Source organism: Sturnus vulgaris, chromosome 5, assembly GCF_052056855.1.
Source record: "Sturnus vulgaris isolate bStuVul1 chromosome 5, bStuVul1.hap1, whole genome shotgun sequence".
Lineage (NCBI taxonomy): Eukaryota > Metazoa > Chordata > Aves > Passeriformes > Sturnidae > Sturnus > Sturnus vulgaris.
The window spans coordinates 31,224,070-31,244,151 of NC_142247.1; the positions used below are offsets into that span (position 1 = coordinate 31,224,070).

The 20,082-nt window shown below is 40.0% G+C and overlaps 1 protein-coding gene across 1 annotated transcript in view; it reads left to right on the top strand.

The window, feature by feature from the left end:
- MYH9 (myosin heavy chain 9) overlaps nucleotides 1-20,082 on the top strand; it is a 70,417-nt gene that overhangs the window by 16,810 nt on the left and 33,525 nt on the right. Inside the window, exons 3-5 of the mRNA XM_014885240.2 lie at nucleotides 4,002-4,158; nucleotides 14,321-14,348; nucleotides 15,087-15,180. Of these exons, the coding sequence (XP_014740726.2) occupies nucleotides 4,002-4,158; nucleotides 14,321-14,348; nucleotides 15,087-15,180 (279 nt within the window). The remainder of the gene's footprint in view (nucleotides 1-4,001; nucleotides 4,159-14,320; nucleotides 14,349-15,086; nucleotides 15,181-20,082) is intronic.

A 20,082-nucleotide genomic window follows, 5' to 3' on the forward strand; every position in this document is an offset into this window, starting at 1 on the left:
CATTACTACTCAGTGGTAATGTACAATTTGTGTGCAGTTAAAACAGGACTAGGGAAAACACAAGAGAGAAACTCATGACTTACTAGTGCTGTCTGCTCTTCTGGAGTGGCATGAAGGCATACAGACAACTCTTGGAGAAATTATCAGAGAATATGTGAAGGATACAAGCTGATACAAATTTAGTTTGACTTCCACAGTCTGATGTCAAAATTTGAATGCTAGTGTGATTGGAGGTTGATATAGTTATTATTCTTGTAGTTAACAACTCCTTCTACTATTGGTCAAAATCTGTTCTCAGATGGAAAAATCCTGATATTCAGATGAAATAGGATATGGAAGATCTATGTGTAACATTTTTAGAATAGGAGACTGCTAGGTTATATAATGACTTGAAATTAATTCAGCAGTGTCTCAAAAATCTGTTGCATCCATTGTTATACATCTTGCAAGATACCATCTGAAATTTCAGACATGGTCTGTGACTAATAAACTGAGTTCTTCTAGTTGGATTGTAAGAAGACTGTTAGATTTTTTTTGTAAAAAATCTCCACACCCTTCACCCAAGCAAACCTTGCACAGTATTTCTCTATTACAGAATCTTAGTCTTGCTGAAACTGTGTTCCTTTGTACTTGTGAAATGGACTGATCTCACCTGTCAGCAGTTCTCAGCAAGTCAGGAGATAAATGGGAGGGCTTAAGATACTTTTATTGGAGTGGCTCTTACTTGGTCATTAGTCTCCTTGAAGAAAGGGAGTATATGCAATGTATCTCCAGCATAAATGTCTTTGGAAAGATCACCAGCATAGTTTAGTTCTGTTCTTCTCCTTTCTTTCTTACTTGGCAGCAAGGCTGTGTGTTTTTAGAAGCTATTTTCTTTTTCCCTTTTTATTTTTTTATTTTTCTTTCTTTCCATCCTGTAATATGAAGGAGGGAAATCTTATTGCTGATGCAGGCAAATTTTGAGTGAAGAGTGTCAAACAATTCAAGAACTAAGAGCTTGATTCCAAACACCAATTTGCTGTTTCCATTTGTGGATTGGTTCTGCACTGAGGTGACTTGCTAATAGACTGGCTTTCATCTTCCTATTTGAAACCCTTTATCAAAAGATCATTTTCAGCTTTTGTGAATAATTTTTGCTTACCTGAACTTCTTTGTTTGTATTTAGTGTGAAACTCAAAACTCAGTCTTAAGTGTTCCAGTTAATTTATTGAAGTTAACTGTTACTGGAAAATAAATTTTCTGATGCTGTCAGCTTTGTGCCATGCTGCAGATGGTCCTTTCAACTCCTCAGAGCTAGTTTAGCAGTTAGAAAAATAAAACTAGTTCCAGTTTGGCATGTGTGTCACTTGAAATAGCTAGTGAAAGGTAATGCCAGAATTCTATTTTGAGATAGTAATGTCTGAGACAAAGTACAGATTTCCAAGCCAGCTGTGCTTATAATAGATGAGCCTTTCAGTTGGAACTTTGGGTTCAATTCAGGGATTTATGCATATAAGTCTTTATTTTTACTTCAATAAGATGAAGATAACGCTTGTCTTCTCTGTGGTAGGGCTGGCAGCTTCTGCTTATTAATACAACTCAACCTGCTTCCTATGTGAAACTGTCAGTGTGCTCAACCAGCAGTTGTGACATGGTGGTCTTACTCTGTTGCTGATGCCAAACATAATTAGTTGCCTCTCTTCATTGGACAAAAATATCCCTTCACACAGCTGAGGTCATTCTACTGCATGGAAACTTCCCTTAAGTATTTCTCCTGGCAAGCAGAATGCTGGAAGAAGGTGGTAGCTTCTTTTTGCATACTTGCTTCATGGCTTAATTTCACTCTAAGTGAAATTAATGTGTTCCCGCTTCTAACTGCTGCTCTCATCCATAGGGTGGCTTTAGACATGCACTCTACTTACTTGAAAAGCAACCATTCTAATTTGTCAGCAGTGACGGCCATGAAGAGTCACACATACACAGCTAAGAAAACTCTGTGTTCATTGTGGACTTGTGTGCACTGTGAACATGCTGCTCTTGCATTGACTCATTTCTGTCTCTTTGTCCTACTCTGTCTTCTGCTGGTGTAGTCAAAGGTCAGGAAAGCATCACCCAGACTTTCTTTTATTCTGTGCTGGGCAAGTGCTGTTAGACTTGATGGAGAACTAAAGCTGAGGCAAAAGAAGCTGACATTGCCAGCTTGGTTGCTGTAAACTCCTTAAACTGTTCTCTTCAAGCACTGCCTGAATCCTAACCTGACTAGAATGTCTCATGGAAGCTTAGCTTCCTGGAACTTTAGAAGTACTGTGCCAAAAGGTTTTTAGCCAACTTTCATAGTTTTCCGCTTTGGAAAGACATTTAGCATTTTCTGTAAGCCATTCAAATATTCCTCAAATATTTAAAAAAATGAATGAGAAAAAAAAAAGACTAGGTCTGGAAACATATCTTGATTGTTTATACTGAGATGTGGAAAAGAAACCTTAAATATCTATGAAAAACTTGCTTTCTGGGGGACATCTGTCTGAATCTATATCAGAAGCTGCTGCATGTAAGAGTGGACCTGTCACTTAGTGTCAAACCAGCATGTAGAAAGTTTGGATATAAGACCACAAACCATGTAGTAGATGCTATTTTCATCCTTCTGATCACTGCAGTCTAATCCTTACCCTTTATCTAGCTAAGGAACTAAATCTGATTAAGTACTCTCTGTGCTCCTTGTGGAGAGCTCTTTACCACTGCAGAGCACTCTTTCTTCATTGAGCAAACAATAGTAGAGATATTGGCAATAGAAATAAAAAGTGCCAAATGTACTGTCTTCTGGTAGCACTGCAAGTTGCTTTACAGAGCTGCTCGTCTCCAGATGTTTCAAACAGCTGCTTCTAAAGTTGACAGGGAGCTAGGATAGCTCTAAGCCCCAGGAGCAGGGCTTGGAATGCTATTCTTAGAATATCTACCAGGTATCTAAGAAGCGTCTGTTCTTTTTACTCCCTTTACAAGTAAAAAGTTTGTTGGGCTTGGGTTTTTTTTTTTTTTAGGTACTCAGATCTCAAAGTTTGGATTTGTGTTTGTTTTTTTTTTTTCTTTTTTTTAAGAAGTGTAATATTTTCACTGGAAGTGTTTTGACAGTTGTATTCCATTAGTACTGTGCAATTTAAGCCAGTGGAAACCAATTGAGAAATTTAAGTTTGTTATCATAGATATGAATTAACTATTTGATATGAATTAGAAGTAAACTTTGGCATATATTGCTGATTCTTTTCGCATGGACTACTTTAGAATTGTTTTCTATTTTGACTGGTTCAGAACAATACTGAGCATTCTGAACATACATACTGAACATACTATACATTGCTGACCTTACAATTTGGATCTAGTTCTAGTCATACTCTCTACATTATAAATCACAGAAGTGTTCAGGCTTGGAGAGTGTTCAGGAGGCCATCTAATCCAGCTTCCCATTCAGAAAAGGAGAGCACTGCCTTAGGCATAGTCCAGCGGTCTTGAAAACCTCTCCAGAGTACACTGGTCTTATTTTTCTTTTAGTAACTATATTGTCTTGAGGTTTTATTTTGTTTAATGATCATTTACTAGATAAATCCATATCAAGCATGAGGCAGAAGAGAAAAAGTATGCATTTTGGAGCTAAACACCTGCATTATATGATGAAATGGCTCTTGACTTTGAATATAGGAACTTAAAAAGGAGGAAAATCCAGTCCTAGTGCACTGTTAATTGGCTGAGGAGCAGGCCAGTGGTATCACAGGCCAGTGATATGTGACTACTGGGTCAGCTGATGCTTAGTGCACACTTGGAAAAGTTGAGTACTGGTCAAGGTGATAGGATTTTAGCTGTTCCTCATATTCTAATATTGCTTAGTGGGAAGCATTCCTCATGGCATCACTGGAAGTAGTACTTAAAAAAGCACTGTTTGATTTGTTTTTCCAAGTAATGTACTGTTAAAATATACAAGTATGCAACATTTTTAATTTCTCTGTCTATTTGCTGGGGTGTTTTCTTTCCAGACCTACTCAGGCCTGTTCTGCGTGGTAATCAATCCTTACAAGAACCTGCCCATATACTCAGAAGAAATAGTGGAGATGTACAAAGGCAAAAAGAGACATGAAATGCCCCCTCATATCTATGCCATTACAGACACAGCCTACAGGAGTATGATGCAAGGTGAGTGCTGACTGAGATATAATGACTCTTGTTGAAATCTCAAATCCAGGTTGCAGTCAAAACACTGTAGGAGAACAACTCACTGCTATCAAAAGGCATTATTGTCCTTGCTTACAGACACTACTTGGTACCAGTTTTTGTGTTCAGGTGAATAGCTTTCTCCTGCTCTAGTGCATTGAAGAACCTTACAAAAAATCTGGTGAGACCTAAATTTGACATAAAGAACGGGCTGGTGTGAATGCATGGGGTTCAGAGAAGCAGGCAAGGAGAACTGAGGTAGTAAATTTTCCATCTCAGTGATGAACCTATGAATTGAGATAGTTGTAGGTGGGCAGGTATGTGTATTGTTTGATAGAGGCTTTTAACAAAAGCCAGCTTAAAATCCAATTGCACAATCTGGCCGGGGGGGAACAAGCTTAGTATAACTTATATTTTGAACTGTGATTGGTCAGTGGTAGCTTTACTGCCAAGACTTGTTTCATTATAGTCTTACTTTGTTAATCAAACTCAATGTCAAGAAATAGAAAGTACCTCTGTTGCCTTTTCATGGTATAAAAGAAAGCAAGTGGATAGACCTATTTCAGTCCACATTATACAACTGAGAATCAGAAAATTGTGGATATTATCTGTTACCTATTTATCACCTGAGGACTTCTAAATGTGGAACTCTGAATGTCCTGCGCATATCCCTGCTTCTGAGAGGTTCAGGTGTGGAGGTATTTTGTGCTTTCTTTCCTGTTTGTACCTAGGTTTTATTAGGAGGCATACTTTGTAAGATTTAAAGGGTGTAATGGACAATTTGATTTGGCGTGCCTCTATGAATGTTACCACTCTTCTATTTTCTGATGCCTAGCGATGATTAAGGTGTTTGTTCCTCCTAGGTCTTGTCACTAGCCTCACAGTTTTGAACAAAGTCCAGATATAATAAAATCATGCTTTAAAACTGTCATTAGTCTCAGTCTGAGTTCTGCTTTTCACCTGCCCTTGCTACCACTTGCACCTCCAAACATAGGAGGATTATAATGGTATAGGTTCCCAGAGTGGAAAGGGAGAAAGAAAATCTCCATCCACTGACCTCTGTTAGTGGCTTCCAACAAACTTGGTGTGGAGAAAGCTGATAAAGGTTGCTAAAGTGTGGTGCCATGCAGAGCACAGGAGTGAGCTAATGTGATGGACCAGTTAATCTATATTTATAAAAGCCTGGGATGGAGAGGGAGGAGCACACAGACATGCTGAAGTGGACTGGTGGCAGGGTGTTGTTGGTGGCAATTTGCTGCAGATGTGGCAGGTCTTGAAGAAATACAGCCATACTGCTGGTGTGTAACTCTGAAATGAATGCAGTATCCAGAAGATAAAAACTTGTGAACCTGGACCTCTAAAGGATCTCACTTCTCTTGGAGAAAGACTGGATCTGCCATGATGGTCAAGAACAGATGCTCCACCTATATTATACATGGCACAATGTTGTCCATAAACCTCATTACGCTTTTGCTTTTATTACTTCCTTCTCTCCATTGCCCACTTCTTGTTAGCTCAAGACTAATTTGTATTTTTGTTTAAACAAGCTATTGGCTTAACTATACCAAAGTTACTGTTCCCTAGAAAGAAATCTTGTCTATGTAGAATCAGAAACAGTTTCTTTGGCCGTGTTGTGAGGAGACTGAAAAAGTCCTTTTCCCTTATGGACAACAGTTAAACCACTTGAAAGTGCACGTGCCTGCATCTTGTCCTTCACCCCTGCCAGGTATATCAGTATGTGACAGAAGATACCCAAACAGCTGCAATTCTGCATCAGGGGATAGGTGACCTTCCTTGGTCTGATGGTGGTTCAGAGGTAGTGATCTGTGTGGTATTTTCTTTCCTGTTGAAAAGAGGTGATGTCTCTGCCAGACCACGGCTTGGATGATGTCTAAAACTTGGAAATCCCAGATTTAACTTGCTTTGTTGTACAAAGCTGAAGAATGGCAACCCTGCCTCTCTTTTCCAAGCATGGGAAAGTTGCTATGAGGTCTGTTGGAGTGTTTACCTTTCCCAGAACAATTCTAGCTATGCTGTATTCTTAGCAGTATTGGCAGTCTAGAGGCTTACCCCAGCTCTTCTTTGCCTAGTTTAAGATACCTTGTTGCTGACTTTTTGGAATGCTTGTTGATAGGAGTATCATTCCCAGTTAGCTTTTGAACTAGCCTGCCTTGATCTGTTTAACTAGGTTTGGAAAGATTTTTCTGTGTGGCTTCACAAGTACGTGTGTGTGCTACAAGACCTCTAGAGATTGTTTTAGGGTTATTTATTGCCTTATTTCCTTGTTTCAAAGGGTAGCAGTAGAATTCCAATGCCTGCTACTGGGAGTGAGGGTGAGTAGTAGGTTGTTGCAGTGTCTCTAGTCCTGGCTAGCCTCGAGGGGAATGGAAAGCAACATTCCTATTCCACTTTCTCGGTTTTGCTCAGCGGTGGGGGAGGTTTGGTGCAGCAGCCAGTGGTATGGCAGGAATCTGTACAGAGAATAGAAGATGAAAGGGTCGGGTGCTCCACATGAGCCAGAGGCATTTAGGATTAGGCTGCTTTCCCTAGGTTACTTTCAGAGCCCTGAAGACTGGGAATCCTTCATGGCCTGGAGAAGGATAGTGAGCTGGTTTGATTGACTTCTGTCAGCACGGGGTAGAGTTATTTCTTAAGCTGACAGTGTGTAAAAGCTTTGCGTGTTAATTGATTTGGACTCAGATTTTTTTTTTGTTTGTTTGTTTGTTGGTTTTCTGTCAACTTATGGTATTCGAATAAGCAGGGCTTTCAAAGGGATGGTTCATCAGGAAGGGAGAGGAAGATGAGAGTTTTTTTCCAACTTCTGCTAATCCACAAACTATGTAACCCTTTTCAGGCATCTGTGCTGATGCACTGTGGGTGAGCTTGGTCTTCTTTTTGTATATTCTGGTTGCTCCATTGACAGAAGTGTCAGGGCACTAGGATATTCCAAGAGATGATATTGCTTTTTGTTAATTTTCACCAGAAGTACTTTCTTGAAGAAATAAAATGGTGAAGGACATGTTCAGAGTGGGTTGTTTGTTGTTATTGGGTTTTTTTTCCCTCCTTTCTCAGACCCAAGACTGTGACTCTCAGAAATGACATGAAAACATTATTCTGCTACGTGTTACCTGGAGAGACTTCCTGTGCTTCAAGAACAGAACTCTCAAAAAAGTGCAACATTTTTGCTTTTAGAGAAAACAACCATTTATCTTAATGTTTCTGTTCCCTGGGTAACCTGGATGCCAGAAGCCTCAGATCTGCTTTCAGAAGAATTATTCTTCTGCTGCTAATGACTGAAACACAGTGCCTGCAAGTGGAGTGGTGTCTTGAGCAAACAAATCGTTATTCTAATGCAGCAGATGTATACTGAAGAGGTACATTCTTTACCTCAATTCAGTCTCCAGGGCCTCAATTTAGAAAAACATATTTTAAAGCTGTTAAACAGCACCTGTTTGTCTATTTGGAACATACATAGAGAATTTTCTGTGTCAGATAGTGGTAGAAGATAGAAACTTCATTGGTATCTGGAGCATGGTATCTGTTTTAATGCCCTGAAAAAGATCTGAAACTTCTGTAATAGGTTAGGTCAGTATGGTTATTCTGGTCTACAAAGCTTAGACCTGTTGTTCAACTAAGGTAGGAGAGGGAATAGACAGCACATAGCTAATGAATGTATTCCATCCCTTTTCTTATCCAGTTTTCTCCACCATTATTGGAGGGCTCCTAATGTTTCACCTAACAAAACTCTGAAAATCACTGAGCAATGATTAAACCCTCCTTGACCTTGATGGATTAGTCTGCAAAGGAACCTGTGCAGCCAGAATTGTGCTGCTGTTCACTTGGGAGTTAGGTAGTCTCTGGGTTTGGTGTTTAAAAGAAAAAGTTCTGAAGACCAGTAAATTAATGATTTTTTTAGTGACCTTGTTACATTAAGGGAGGAAACACAGTATTAGGTGTTGTAAGACAAATCACTTGCTTTGTAAATCCTCACATGCACCTTGGGACCACTTGTGATTTTCACACAAGACAGTCCTCTAGATCTGCTCCTGTAGAATATGGATCTTCAAGTCTTCAAGTTTTGTTTGTAATTCTTAAATGTTTGCATATTTCTCTTAAGTTACCTAGCTAGCAGAACACTGCTGTTTTAACTTGCTTGTTGCCAAGTCATTTCTCAGCTTGCTTCTTAGTATTGGGCTGCTAATGCACTATCCTGAAGTGCATCTTTCTTTTCTCTATAATATTCTGTCAATGCTTCTCAATTGAGACCTGCTCAGATTATGTAGAGGCAGATGTCTCTTTCAAGTTGCATGTAAAGGTCAAGTTCTATTTCCACTAAAACCCAAAAGAATATAGCCTGTGGTTTCAAAAGTGTGTTTTCCAGATTTCTCCAAAAATTTGGATGCTAGTTAGGAAGGATAGTTGTTTTGGTGCAAATGGCAAGAAAATATGTACATTGTTTCTAATTTCCTTAAGAAAGGTTTTGCATGCTTTGAATTACTTGAGATTCTAAATGCAGCTCTAAAAATCTGTGTCTTGAGATGCGGTTTTCATGACAACAGGGAGCTAAAAAAGAGTCCGGTTGCCCACTTGTTTTTTAGTAGTTACCACACCCTTTTTGCTTCATTCCTGTAAACCAGAGCAGGAGTTCTCTGGCAGTCATTTATGTAATGGTTCAGCCCCTGCTGTCAGTCTCCCTGCAGTTCACTGTTTTAGTATTGTGAGCTGCCTGAGCTTTTTGCAGGCTACATACTAGTTTTTCTTTTCTGTCAGAACTTCATAAACATTTTCATAACTTAAAATTACAGCTTACAACTTGTTTTCTGCTATCTCCAGGTTCAGTTAAGTAGTGCTAGAGAAGGGGAGATACGGGCTCTAGTCCAAAAATGTCTTGGGGAAATAAATATTTGCATTTGACCCCATAGGATATATTTCATTTTGAAAAATGAAACTTAGGTTTCTCCTTGTGACTGTTTTCAAACTTCAGCTAATGCAGAGCTGAATCTTGGCATTGCAGTCTTCCTGCCAAATCAAGTGCTTTTTCTAATTTTTTTTAACATCTTGAAGCTCTGTTGCTGAGAGTGGTCTTGGATATACTATGTTTCTCCTTAATTTGATTTCTTTTTCTCTTTCTTTTTGTACTTGATGATAGTTGGAACGTCTCTATAAGTTCTTTAAATGCCAGTGCAAAAACAGGTTCTCAGGCTCTGTTCAGGTGTTCCCCTGGTGTGTTTTTGATCCCATTCAAGCCAGCATGTAGGTTAAAGCACCACAGTGAACGTACTTGATTAGGTCTGATGCCAGTGGGGTTGTTTCGTGTAGCACAGTGTGTCAGGTCTCTGGGGCTCCTGCTGTGTTAAGAGCCCTGAGGAAAGGACAAGGGATGTAAAATTACGTTGATGTTGAAAGAGAAGTTTGAGGAGGCAGTAAGGAGGTGAAACTGCTGCGTGGTTGAAGCACTCAGATGCACTTAGGAGTAATTCTCTCCTTAGGCCAGCCCTGTATCTTGGTCGGGCAGTGCAGGTTGGACTGCAGGCATGGAGTGGTGCTGGGCAGCAGTGCAGCCATAACGGGAACATGGAGGGCTGGGCAGCAGTGCAGCCATAAGGGGAACATGGAGGGCTGGCCTGCAGGCATGGAGCGGTGCTGGGCAGCAGTGCAGCAGTAACGGGAACATGGAGGGCTGGGCTGCCAGACTCCCGTGGTTAGGAGGTGGGTGGTACCATGAGCTATGGGTAAGCTTTCAGCCCTAATGAGTCAGCTATAGGCAGGGGACTGCCAGCCAAGCCTTTGCCTTTCAGCTCCACTTCCTCTTAGCTGCAGAGGTGATGTCACCATTGTGTGAATGCTATATTACTTCTCCTTTTATGGAGATGAACGGGCTTGAAACGGGAGTCACTCATGCAGAGGAAGTGGGTGATAAAGGCCTGGTAGGATGTTTTGTAACTGAGATGTGATGCTTAAATTGCACATTCTCTTCTAGCCTCCTAACCTTTCTTCTCCCATCTCAAAACATTTAAAAACAAAATTCATTACTTTTGAGCTGTATTAATGTATCAATTATACCAACATATTTGACCACAGCAGTTCAACATTCATTCACATTTGTTTTTTTACAGTAGTATATTTGGTTGAGTACTTTCTATGTACAAAGATGCCTCTTCTGTGAAAACAAATTTCGGTTTAATTTAGTTTTTAATGTGTGCTGAAGCAGTCAGCCGTCTAAAATGCAGTCTGTTATACTTGAACTAAAGAAAGTCAAGAATTTTTTTACATAGTAAAATTAATCTACTGCTCTGATTATACCATACTGCTGTGTTAGTTTAAATTTGAAGGATATTTTACTGCCTGAATTTCTGGGTGTTTGAGGCTGCTTGTCTTGTGATCACTTGAATACTGTGGTGATGAGAGCTGAAGAAGAGCCTAGATAAAAAGCTTTCCTTGTCAGCTGGTTTGAAATACAGAACTGTTGCTATAATTAACTAATGAGTTGTTATTCTGGATTGTTTTTAATAAGTGACTCTGTTTAGGATTGAAAAGCAGGTGCAGATTTCTTTTAATCAGGCGTTTCTTGATTGTGTTATTATAAGCAACTGAGTTTATGGTACCCAGCACATTCTCTTTTGCTGAGTAGGTTGCTTGCACAACTGACAATGAAGTAAAGGCAAGTGCTGACTGAAGTAGTGCAGTATGCTCATGTTGAATGATCCTTTGAAAAAAAAGGGGGTGGAGGTGGCCTCTTGCCTGCACAACCAAATTCTGATTCGTGATGGCACAAGTCAGCATCATATGGAGAACGAATACTGGCATTTGAAACTGTTCTTAATTTGAAGAGTATCTAAGAGTTATGCTTTGTATGTGTTAGCTCTTTGCCCCTTTGCTCGGCTCCAGTTTCCTGTTGCTCAACACATTATTTGAGTTGTCTGTCTATACACAATTAGAAGAATTCCAGCTATCCCAATGACTGCTGCTTTGCAGTCCTGGGAAAGAATTTCCCCCGGATTGCAAACAGGAATGTTGCCTTTTATGGCAGTGTCTGCGTGCTCCCGGAGACTTGCCTGCACTCGCAGGTACGTTCCTGCTGACTTCAAGCAGAGGTGACTAAGGCAGCTGCAGTGGGCCACCAGGAGACTATGCTGGGGGAGGAAGGCTTCGTGCCAGAGGAGTTTGAACACCGTCTGTGACTTTTCCTGCCTGACCACCTTTCAACACCTTGCTCTGGGTTAAGATGGGGAAAAATCCTGTGCTTGCCCCTTTGGGACTCCTTAGGGTCAATCCAGGGTGCTGTGGCTATGTTGCCTTACTGGAACAAAGCTGGAAAGAACTTCTCAATCAAGTATGAGAAAACTTGGCATGATCAAGAAACGTTCAGTGCCAAAGAGCTGCTTGGCATTATTATCTGATGTTGATCATCTCTTTTTCTGTTGGGCAGTCAGTTTATTTGTTTGCTTACTGGTATTCTTTTGCTGGATCATCTCTAGGATGGAAATGGGAAGGCAAGTGCTATTCAAGTGCCTGAGGCTCCACTGTCTGTTTGAGAAGCCCCAGCTCATAATTCCAAGATCAGAGCTGGTTACCAGCAATAAAGGAGTGCACCTTATTTAGAGTTATCTTTTCTCTCAAATTTACTTCTTAGAAGAGCCTCTGTAGTACCTGAATGCAAGAGTAATCTTTTCTGGACAAGTGAACTGTTTGTTTTTATCCGAGCTTTTGAAAATCAGATGTTATTCAGAGGCAATCTTGTCCTTTCACATAGCTGCTTTGTGGTGCAGAATTGTACTCAGGTGTTGTACTACTGAAGAATACATTTCCTTAGGCAATCCATAAATGAGTCATTAGTTATTCCCCTGATCCACCCTCAAAGTGCCCAGTCATGCAGAGGGCTGGCATGTGCCTGCTGAGCCCTTGACCCACTGGGAACCTTAAATGTGTGAGGCCTTTGGAGCTGGTTAACATCTATTCTTGGCCTGGCCTTCAGCAAAAGGAGTGTATATCTCAAAGGCAGTGAATAAATTCAGCACTTGAAAAAATGAATATGCAATTTAAGTAAAGCTACAGTATCCAGTTTTGAAGGCGTAAGAATTTACTTTGAAAGAAACTGTTTGAATGATTTTCTTCTACTTGCTTTCTTCTAGGCTTGGGGCTGATCAACTCTTTATGAGAATAGTATAGCAGGGTAATGGCAGGTAATATTCTGAGTTTTAACAGGAAAAAAACAGATTATTTACCTCTCATTTTTTGTGCTCATCTACATAAAATCAGTTTCCAGTAAAGATGCTTAAGAGCAGGAGTTGCATATATGTAGCATGTGAACCTAATGCTTCCATTACTGGCTTCAGAATATTTTAAGATGGAATCTCAAACCTGTTAAGTTTGCCAGCCTTCCTTATTCCACAAAAATATGTACAAAGGCTAGATACATGCCTCTCGTTTTAAACTGGGTGTACAGGAGATTTTTCTTGATGAATGCAGCTTTCATGACGTTAGTGCTGAAATGTGAAATGCACTCGCAGCTGCAGTGTTTAAGGGTATAGAAAGAGGTTTCAGGTACTTGAAATCTATCAGACTAGAAAGCCTTCCCTAATTACAGCTCAATCTCTTTATCTTGCACAAAACACTTGAATGGTGACTTAATTATATCATCTAGGGACTGTCTGGTCGGAAGAATGCTGAGTGTGGTTGGTTTCTCTAAGCTATGGGGAAGGAACCAGTAGCTAAAATGTGGAGACAGTCACATAAAGATACTGTTGGATGTCACCAGTTACTGAAAAAATTTATTGGAGAGATCCAGTCAATTTTATACTCCCATATTTGAGGCTTGCTTTCTCTCTGTTCAGAGAGAGTAGTCCAATGCAATGAATGGAAAAAGGAAAGTGGCAATGCCTGACTGAAGTCTAACTGCTGCTGTGTTACTGAGCTTCTCAGACTGAATAATCTGGGAGTCTTCTGGTCTTGATTTAAAAACAAATAAACACTTAACATCAAACCAGAAAACCCCCCAGCCTAGTGGGGATTTTGAGTTTGGTAGCACGGTGTGTTCTGAGTGCCCCAGTGGCTTTTGCAGGCTGTGAGCCAGTCAATGACTTGCTGTGTTCACCTATTCCATGTTTCACTGTCCCTGTGATGACTACAAGCTACTGAGGCTGTTCTGGTGGCTTCTGAGGCTGACTGCCTGTAGGTACAGGCAGTCTTCAGTCTTCCTAGTGCTCCCAGTTCGTTCCTGGTGATGTGAAGGAATAAGGGTAGGTGGGCACAGGGTGGAGGGAAGGGATGAAAGTGAAACAGGGCAGAATTGGTGGAGGGTGTGCAGGAGCTGTGGGATGAAGGCATGGTGGAAGGACTGGTCAGAACTCTGCATTGCAAAGTGGAATCATAGGTGAATGCTGAGAGGAGGTTAAAGATGTGGGAGAAGATAGTGGTGAATGGGCTGAATTAATTAAGTTCTGTAACTGGAAAGATATCCACAGCTGGGAATTGAACACTGGCATTAGTATGTCTGCTGGTATGTCAACATGGAAAAGGTTTCTATTGTTACCAACTGTTGTGTTAATGCAATAGGGAATTGTGCCACGAACTATCAGCTGTATAGGATGTAGGCTGCTGCTCAGTGTTTTAGTTTTTGGGTCCAGTCTGTGAAGAATAAGTAACAAATATTTCATCACTGAGTCTCCAGTGTTTGTTTTGGTCTGAAAACCTCTGTTTGATGTGAATCTTTGGCACTTGGGGATTTGTAATAATTGCTGTCCCACTTTCCCCCTACCACTTGCATTTTTACTGCTCTGCTGATAACTTTTGTAAGTCAGTATGGGCCCACTGTAATAGGAGCTGAAGGACAAGTAGATGCACATCACACTGTAGCTGTGTGGTAAAGAAACATTCAGTAGGAGACTCTTGTAGTATTTGTAAAAAATTGTAATGCAAATAAAATTCCTTCTGGATGAAGAAAACTAAATTACTGTGGTGCCATTATACTTTGGCATATGGTAGGAGGTGGGTGTCTTGCCAGAGAAGGGGTTACTTGATTGTGTTTCTGAAGATACTTGGCTGTGTTTACTAGTTCCTGGTGTCTTTGGTGTTGATTTAATTCTGTCAGAGAAATTTACTTTTAGAGTTCTACTCTGACTCCTCTTCTAAAATTTTTTTCTAGATCGAGAGGATCAGTCCATCCTTTGCACGTGAGTATTTCCAATTGTCAGTTTATCTCCATGTTAAAGCTTGTGTTTTTACGTTCTTGATGGAAGGACTGCCTTAACTTTAAGTGTTGGTAGTGGGATTACAGAATCGGGTAATAATGGAGAGTCAAGGAAAGCTTCACTACAGTTCCTCCAGTATATAATTCCTTCTGCAAAATGATTTTTGTAATAAATGGAGGAAGGGTGGCTTTGAAACAGCCCCTGTCCTCAAACTACTAAAGAAATACAGCTTTGTCAATGGAAAAGGCTTGGAGTGATCCTTCAGATTTGATGCAGCTGTTATGTTTAAGTACATGCATACTGATGAGGCTGATAGAGTGAATAACAAATACTCTTGATGCAGCAGTTTGTCTTGTAGACACAGTAAAATTGATGGGCCCTCAGCCATGCTTAAGGAATGGGTATGTTTCTTCTCTCAGTCAGGAGGCTTCCATTTGAAAGATTTACTTCATTACCTTTCACCTCAGCCTCTACAGCAGCCTCCAAGCTATTTCTCAGCCACTTGACAGTCTTTGTATGCAAGTGACTAGAAAGCATAGTTCTTTATTACTTTCCATATTGCAGTCCAGCTACAGCTCAGCATTTTTTCCCCCTGGTTTTAAGGGAGGTGCTGCAGTGGCCAGAATGCAGTTAAGGATGTTGGTAGCCCTTTTGGGATTAGAAATATGATAATGTCCCCTTACATCTTGTTTGTGGATAACTTGCAGATTTTCTTTACAGAGGGGAATCAGGAGCTGGTAAAACAGAGAACACCAAGAAGGTCATTCAGTACCTAGCTCATGTTGCTTCCTCGCACAAGTCCAAAAAGGACCAGGTAAGACCTAGGTTTAATGATATTCTATTGCTCTGCTGACTTTGGACACTAAATATATACTGGCTGATGTTGGTAAGAGACATACTGCTCATTAGAAGCTTAGATGTTAACATCTATCAGGGAACTGAGGAGGTCAGTGAACTATGAAACAATAAGTCTGTCAAAAATTGCAACAAAGGGAACACTGCTCAAAGTCATAACTCCTTTGAATTCAGTGGATCTGCAGTGGATATAAACTCATCCACAAGCCCTTGAATTTGTGGGCAAATGGATGGACAAGAGCTGCTATAAATGCATCACCTGCACTGATCTTTTCATGTGGATGTACTGCTTATAACCAGTCCAGGCAGTTTAAAACTGATCCTTCTGTGGAGGAGTTTTGTCCTTTCTTCTGTACTATTATAGATTAGGTCTGGCCATTACATGTACTGTCTCAAAACTGGAGAACACAATAATAGGCTAGTGGACATCAGCTGAAAACTTAGAAATTGTAGGAAAACATTAAAAGGGGGGAAAACAGCCAAGTGTTAGCAGCACATGAGAGGAGGGTGGTGATGATGGTGGGAGGACTTTAAAGATGTCTCACTTATATTTTTTTCCCCCTCCCTCTCCCCCGATGGACTATTGCCGAATTCTTCAGTTGTATCCTCGTAGGTGAGCTGCACGTTTACTGCACGTTCTGCACCAGGAATGCATTTTCTGTCCCATTGTGTGATTTTTTTGAGCAGCTTTTCACTCCACACCAATATCACTTTCTGCAGCTAAAGCAAATCCATAGACAATTCACAATTTTTTTTTTGTGTGGTGCACAGTAATCTTTTTGTAAGGATGTTCAGTTGGAGACTGTAGTGATGTCAAGAATACTTGTGTTCTTTGCTCAATACTAGTTTTCCTCTAAGGTTTTTCTTGCAGGATTTTCCCATATACATACCATTTTAGAAGTATTCCTCCAGGACAATAGGACTGGACAAGGCTTTCCTAGAATCTTAAGCATACAGTGTGTGTGGTGTTCCTAGTAAGATTGATGTAGTTAAGTGTTTAAGCCAGGGTGTTTTAGGACTGTGGGCTTGTTAGCCAGGTCTGAACGCATTGGAAATGTTCGTTAATGAAAGCCAAGTGCCAGGTGTGTCCACTGCATCTCTACATAAGAGTTTTCCTATAGTAGCTTAATGTGTAGGCATGTCTAATGCATGTAGAGTATATAAATAAGAAGGCATTTCTGCTTGCAGGCACACTGTGTGTGTGCATGCACATAGTAGTAACTAACTTCTGGAATTCTACCAAAAGAAAAAACAAGCCCCAACGTTCTGTGTGCCAAAATTTCAGACATATGAAGACTTTTTCCATGGGCTGTCAGTAGCCGTATTTAGAAACATTCTCCTTTTTTTCTTTTTTTTTAAGTGTGGAAAATAGAATCATGGGGTTTAGTTAAGTATTCTTCCACTGCTTGTCTGTGAGTAAAATTTGAACCGCCAAAGCAGGATGGGCAATCTGCTTAGGAGAATAAAACAGTCCTAAGTTGGACTGGTTGGTGATTTACCCAAGTTTGATATTTAATTTTTTTCCCTAAGTTTTGATTTTTTTGAAAAGTTCTGCTGCCCACATTTTGTGACTAAACTGACCTTGCCAGAGGGGATTTAAAGCTGAAGCCTTTGTTAATCAGTAATGAGTGCTCTCTGCAACACTTCTTTATGAAGCAAACTTGGAATCAGAATATAAGGGTTTATGAAGACGAGTAAGTTAAATTTTTTTAGGATCTCAGGTATACTGGTCATGGAAGATTTTTGTCTTTAGCCACAGAACTTAATGAAGGATATTGTAGAAAGTAGTGGTACTTTCTTTGTCCTGAACTTTTGGGTGTAAACTGGTGTTTTTCCGAGTATTAGGGCAAAATCAGTTTTATAAAACATATTCTTTAACTCTAGCTCACTTGTTTTGGAGGTAGTGGTGCATTCCACCATTCCCAGTGCATTAGTATGTTCAGCTAAATTAGCTTCTAGCTGCATGGTGTGACTTCTAAGCACACAAAGGCTCCTTTTGGGGGGTGTACCGAATCTAATTTTAGAAACTTTTTTTTTCGTTTACTGAAACTTCTATTTATGGAAGTTGAAATCAGTGTTTTCCCATGCTTAATCTTAGCTTCTCTACTGTCTTCTTAAATCATGTAATGATTTTTCAAGATGTGTTTGCAGCTAATCGGAAATTCATGGGTAATAGTAGCTAATACTTAAATACTTGTAACAAAACTTCGGTTAGGGATGATCTTTCTCCTTCCCCCATCCAGCCAGTGGTGCTGGGATTTAGTTTGATAATCTGTCACATGACTGCAGAGAAGAATACAAAAGCAAATCCCTGAAGTGTAAAAAACAAAACAACGAACTCCAACAAACCAAACAATCCAAACACCCTCCCCCATATTTTTTTTTAATTGCATGCTGTTAAAGGTAGATGTGATTTCTGGATGCGTTTCTCCATACTTTCTGAAGAATAAATAGCTGGAAAAACTGCTATCTTGCTTAGAAAACATTGCAGTAAGTGTATGAGACGCAAACAAATTGAGTATAAGGTAGATGTGAAGGGTTTTAGTTGCTTTAAATTGGTATTTTAAGTTCAGAGCAGTAGAAAGAGAGCACACTGAAGAGTGTTGGGAGCTGCTGACCACAAGCTAACAGACCCAGTGGCTTTTTCTGCTTCTGTTTTCATGAGGAATATTGCACATACTTCAAATGCATGCCAAGTATTAAACAAATTTGTTTCAGGTCAAGGAATGGCAATTCGAGGTGCTAGGAAATTGGCAGCATCCTAATGATAGGAACCTTAGGATTTTGAGAAAGCTCGTGATGGACAGGTCTGTCTTGTAATGATTTTGCTTTGCAAAATTACCCATTGTGTAAAAATAATGAAGTATCTTCCATCAGTGAAAGGTGACCATCAAAATTTAAGGTAAAAAATACCCAACAAACTCCACCCAAAATCTTATTAAAAATTTTAAACATAATGGAATTGCCTTTTAAACAAAGACAGCATGCAGTGAAGAACGTAATAACAGACACTTAGTCATATGTGCTGTTACTGTGGCATGCTGAGAACTTAGATTTTCCAAGCAAATTAGGAGAGCTCAGTGATTTGACCGACTCTTGAGCATTTTCCTTTCCCCAGAGCTTCATATTGTTGTCAGGCTGAGCTGGCATTCTCTGTGCATATTGCTGCCTTGGTCTTTGAAGAGACCTAATCACTTTTAAACTACAATTTACCAGCACCTGTGGGAAACTAATGACACTTTTTCCTGAGGTACAAAGTATCAGTAGAGTCTATTATATGTGGATTTGCATAAACTTCCGATCTTTGTGTAGCTAAGTATGGCCTTGGTTTTATTTTTAGCCAAATAATTAAAATAGATTTGATGTCAAAGCCTGATTTCTCTTCCCTCCTTGCTCCATAGGTACGTTTAAGTGCTGTATTGCTGTCCTCTCACTTGAATAGTAACAAATTGCAGTTAGAAACAGAGGCTTAGGGTTTCACTGCAGGATGGGGAAGAGGAATGGTGTGAGGGAAGAGCATTCCAACTTCAGTACATGTGGCAGAACACAAGGGGAAATGTGACTACCACACAATTTCAAGTACTGAACCCTAGTTTCAAGGGTTTTTTTCCTTGCAATGCCAAATGCTGGGTCTGTTGTGAGATGGATGATGTCCCAGCTCAGGTTCCCTTACCAGGGCTAAGCTCCTGGTTGCATATACTTGACAGTGAATGAAGGAAGAATAACAGTGTTTGCAGCAGCTGCCCCTTCTGTGTACGTGCACTTCCACCAGGCCTGGGAGTCTTGTTTGGCCTTGTACTTTGCAAGCATGAAGTGAAGTGATCGTGGAATTAGAAAATAAAGACTTGTAGTTCATTGTACAGTTTCTTATATATCTTACTCATTTTTTTGTTGCCTGTATTTTTAGAGACACTGTATAAGAACTAATCTGTTTTTGAGAACAAATGGGAACAATTTTCATTTAGAAGTAACCTTAAATAGTTTCCCCATAAATTCCAGTTCTCACCAATCAAACTTCATTTCCATCTGTTATGCACTGGCAGTCTTGAGTACTTACTGATAACTGCTAAAAAGAGAAGCATTAATCTAAACTGTAATTTTGTGTCTCCAGAAGCTTTTTAGTTGATCTTGAAATATAGAGAACGCCATGCTTTTAGCACAGAGGACAAGTAATTTTTCAAAAGAGCTAGGGATACATGTAGAGCCTGCAGGGAAAGGTGTATATGCTGCAATGGTCTAGTACTGGGCAGAGATACAAGTTCTGAATTTCTTTTTCTACAGTTGTAGCATTTTGTGTTCCTTGAGGGGAGGAGTGTGTGAATATGGCAGCACAATGCAAGCAGTCATGCAGTTTGTGGGATACCACTAATTCTCTTTTTTCTGTGTTCCTCCTTACAAAGGAGATTTTTGCTTGTTTGTATTTTGTAGACTCTTGGAAAAGTGCAAGCTTTTTGTGCTTGGTTTTTATGAAACATTAGACCATTTCAGACTAACTTCTTAACCTACTAGTAGCAGTGTTCAGAGCTGGCTTGAAGTAGCAAGATAGGATTTACCTCACTCTTCCAGCCTCTATACCAGTACATTTTTGGGATGAGGGCCTGGTCTTGGATGGTGGTATGGTTTTCACTTTGTCCCTGGGAAGTCTGCAGGGTGTTACAGCCAAGTGACTTTGAAGGGTTTCTTGCTAACAGAAAGACACACTGGGAGGAAGGGAATAAGGTTTATTTATGAATGTTTCTGTTTGACCCAGATAACTAATGAGTCTCCTTTGAAGGTTTAAGTGATCATCTCCTAAGGTTTAATATGGCTTCTCTGCAACAGATGCCAAACTAGTGTGAATTGAAACTGCAGGCACTGGTTT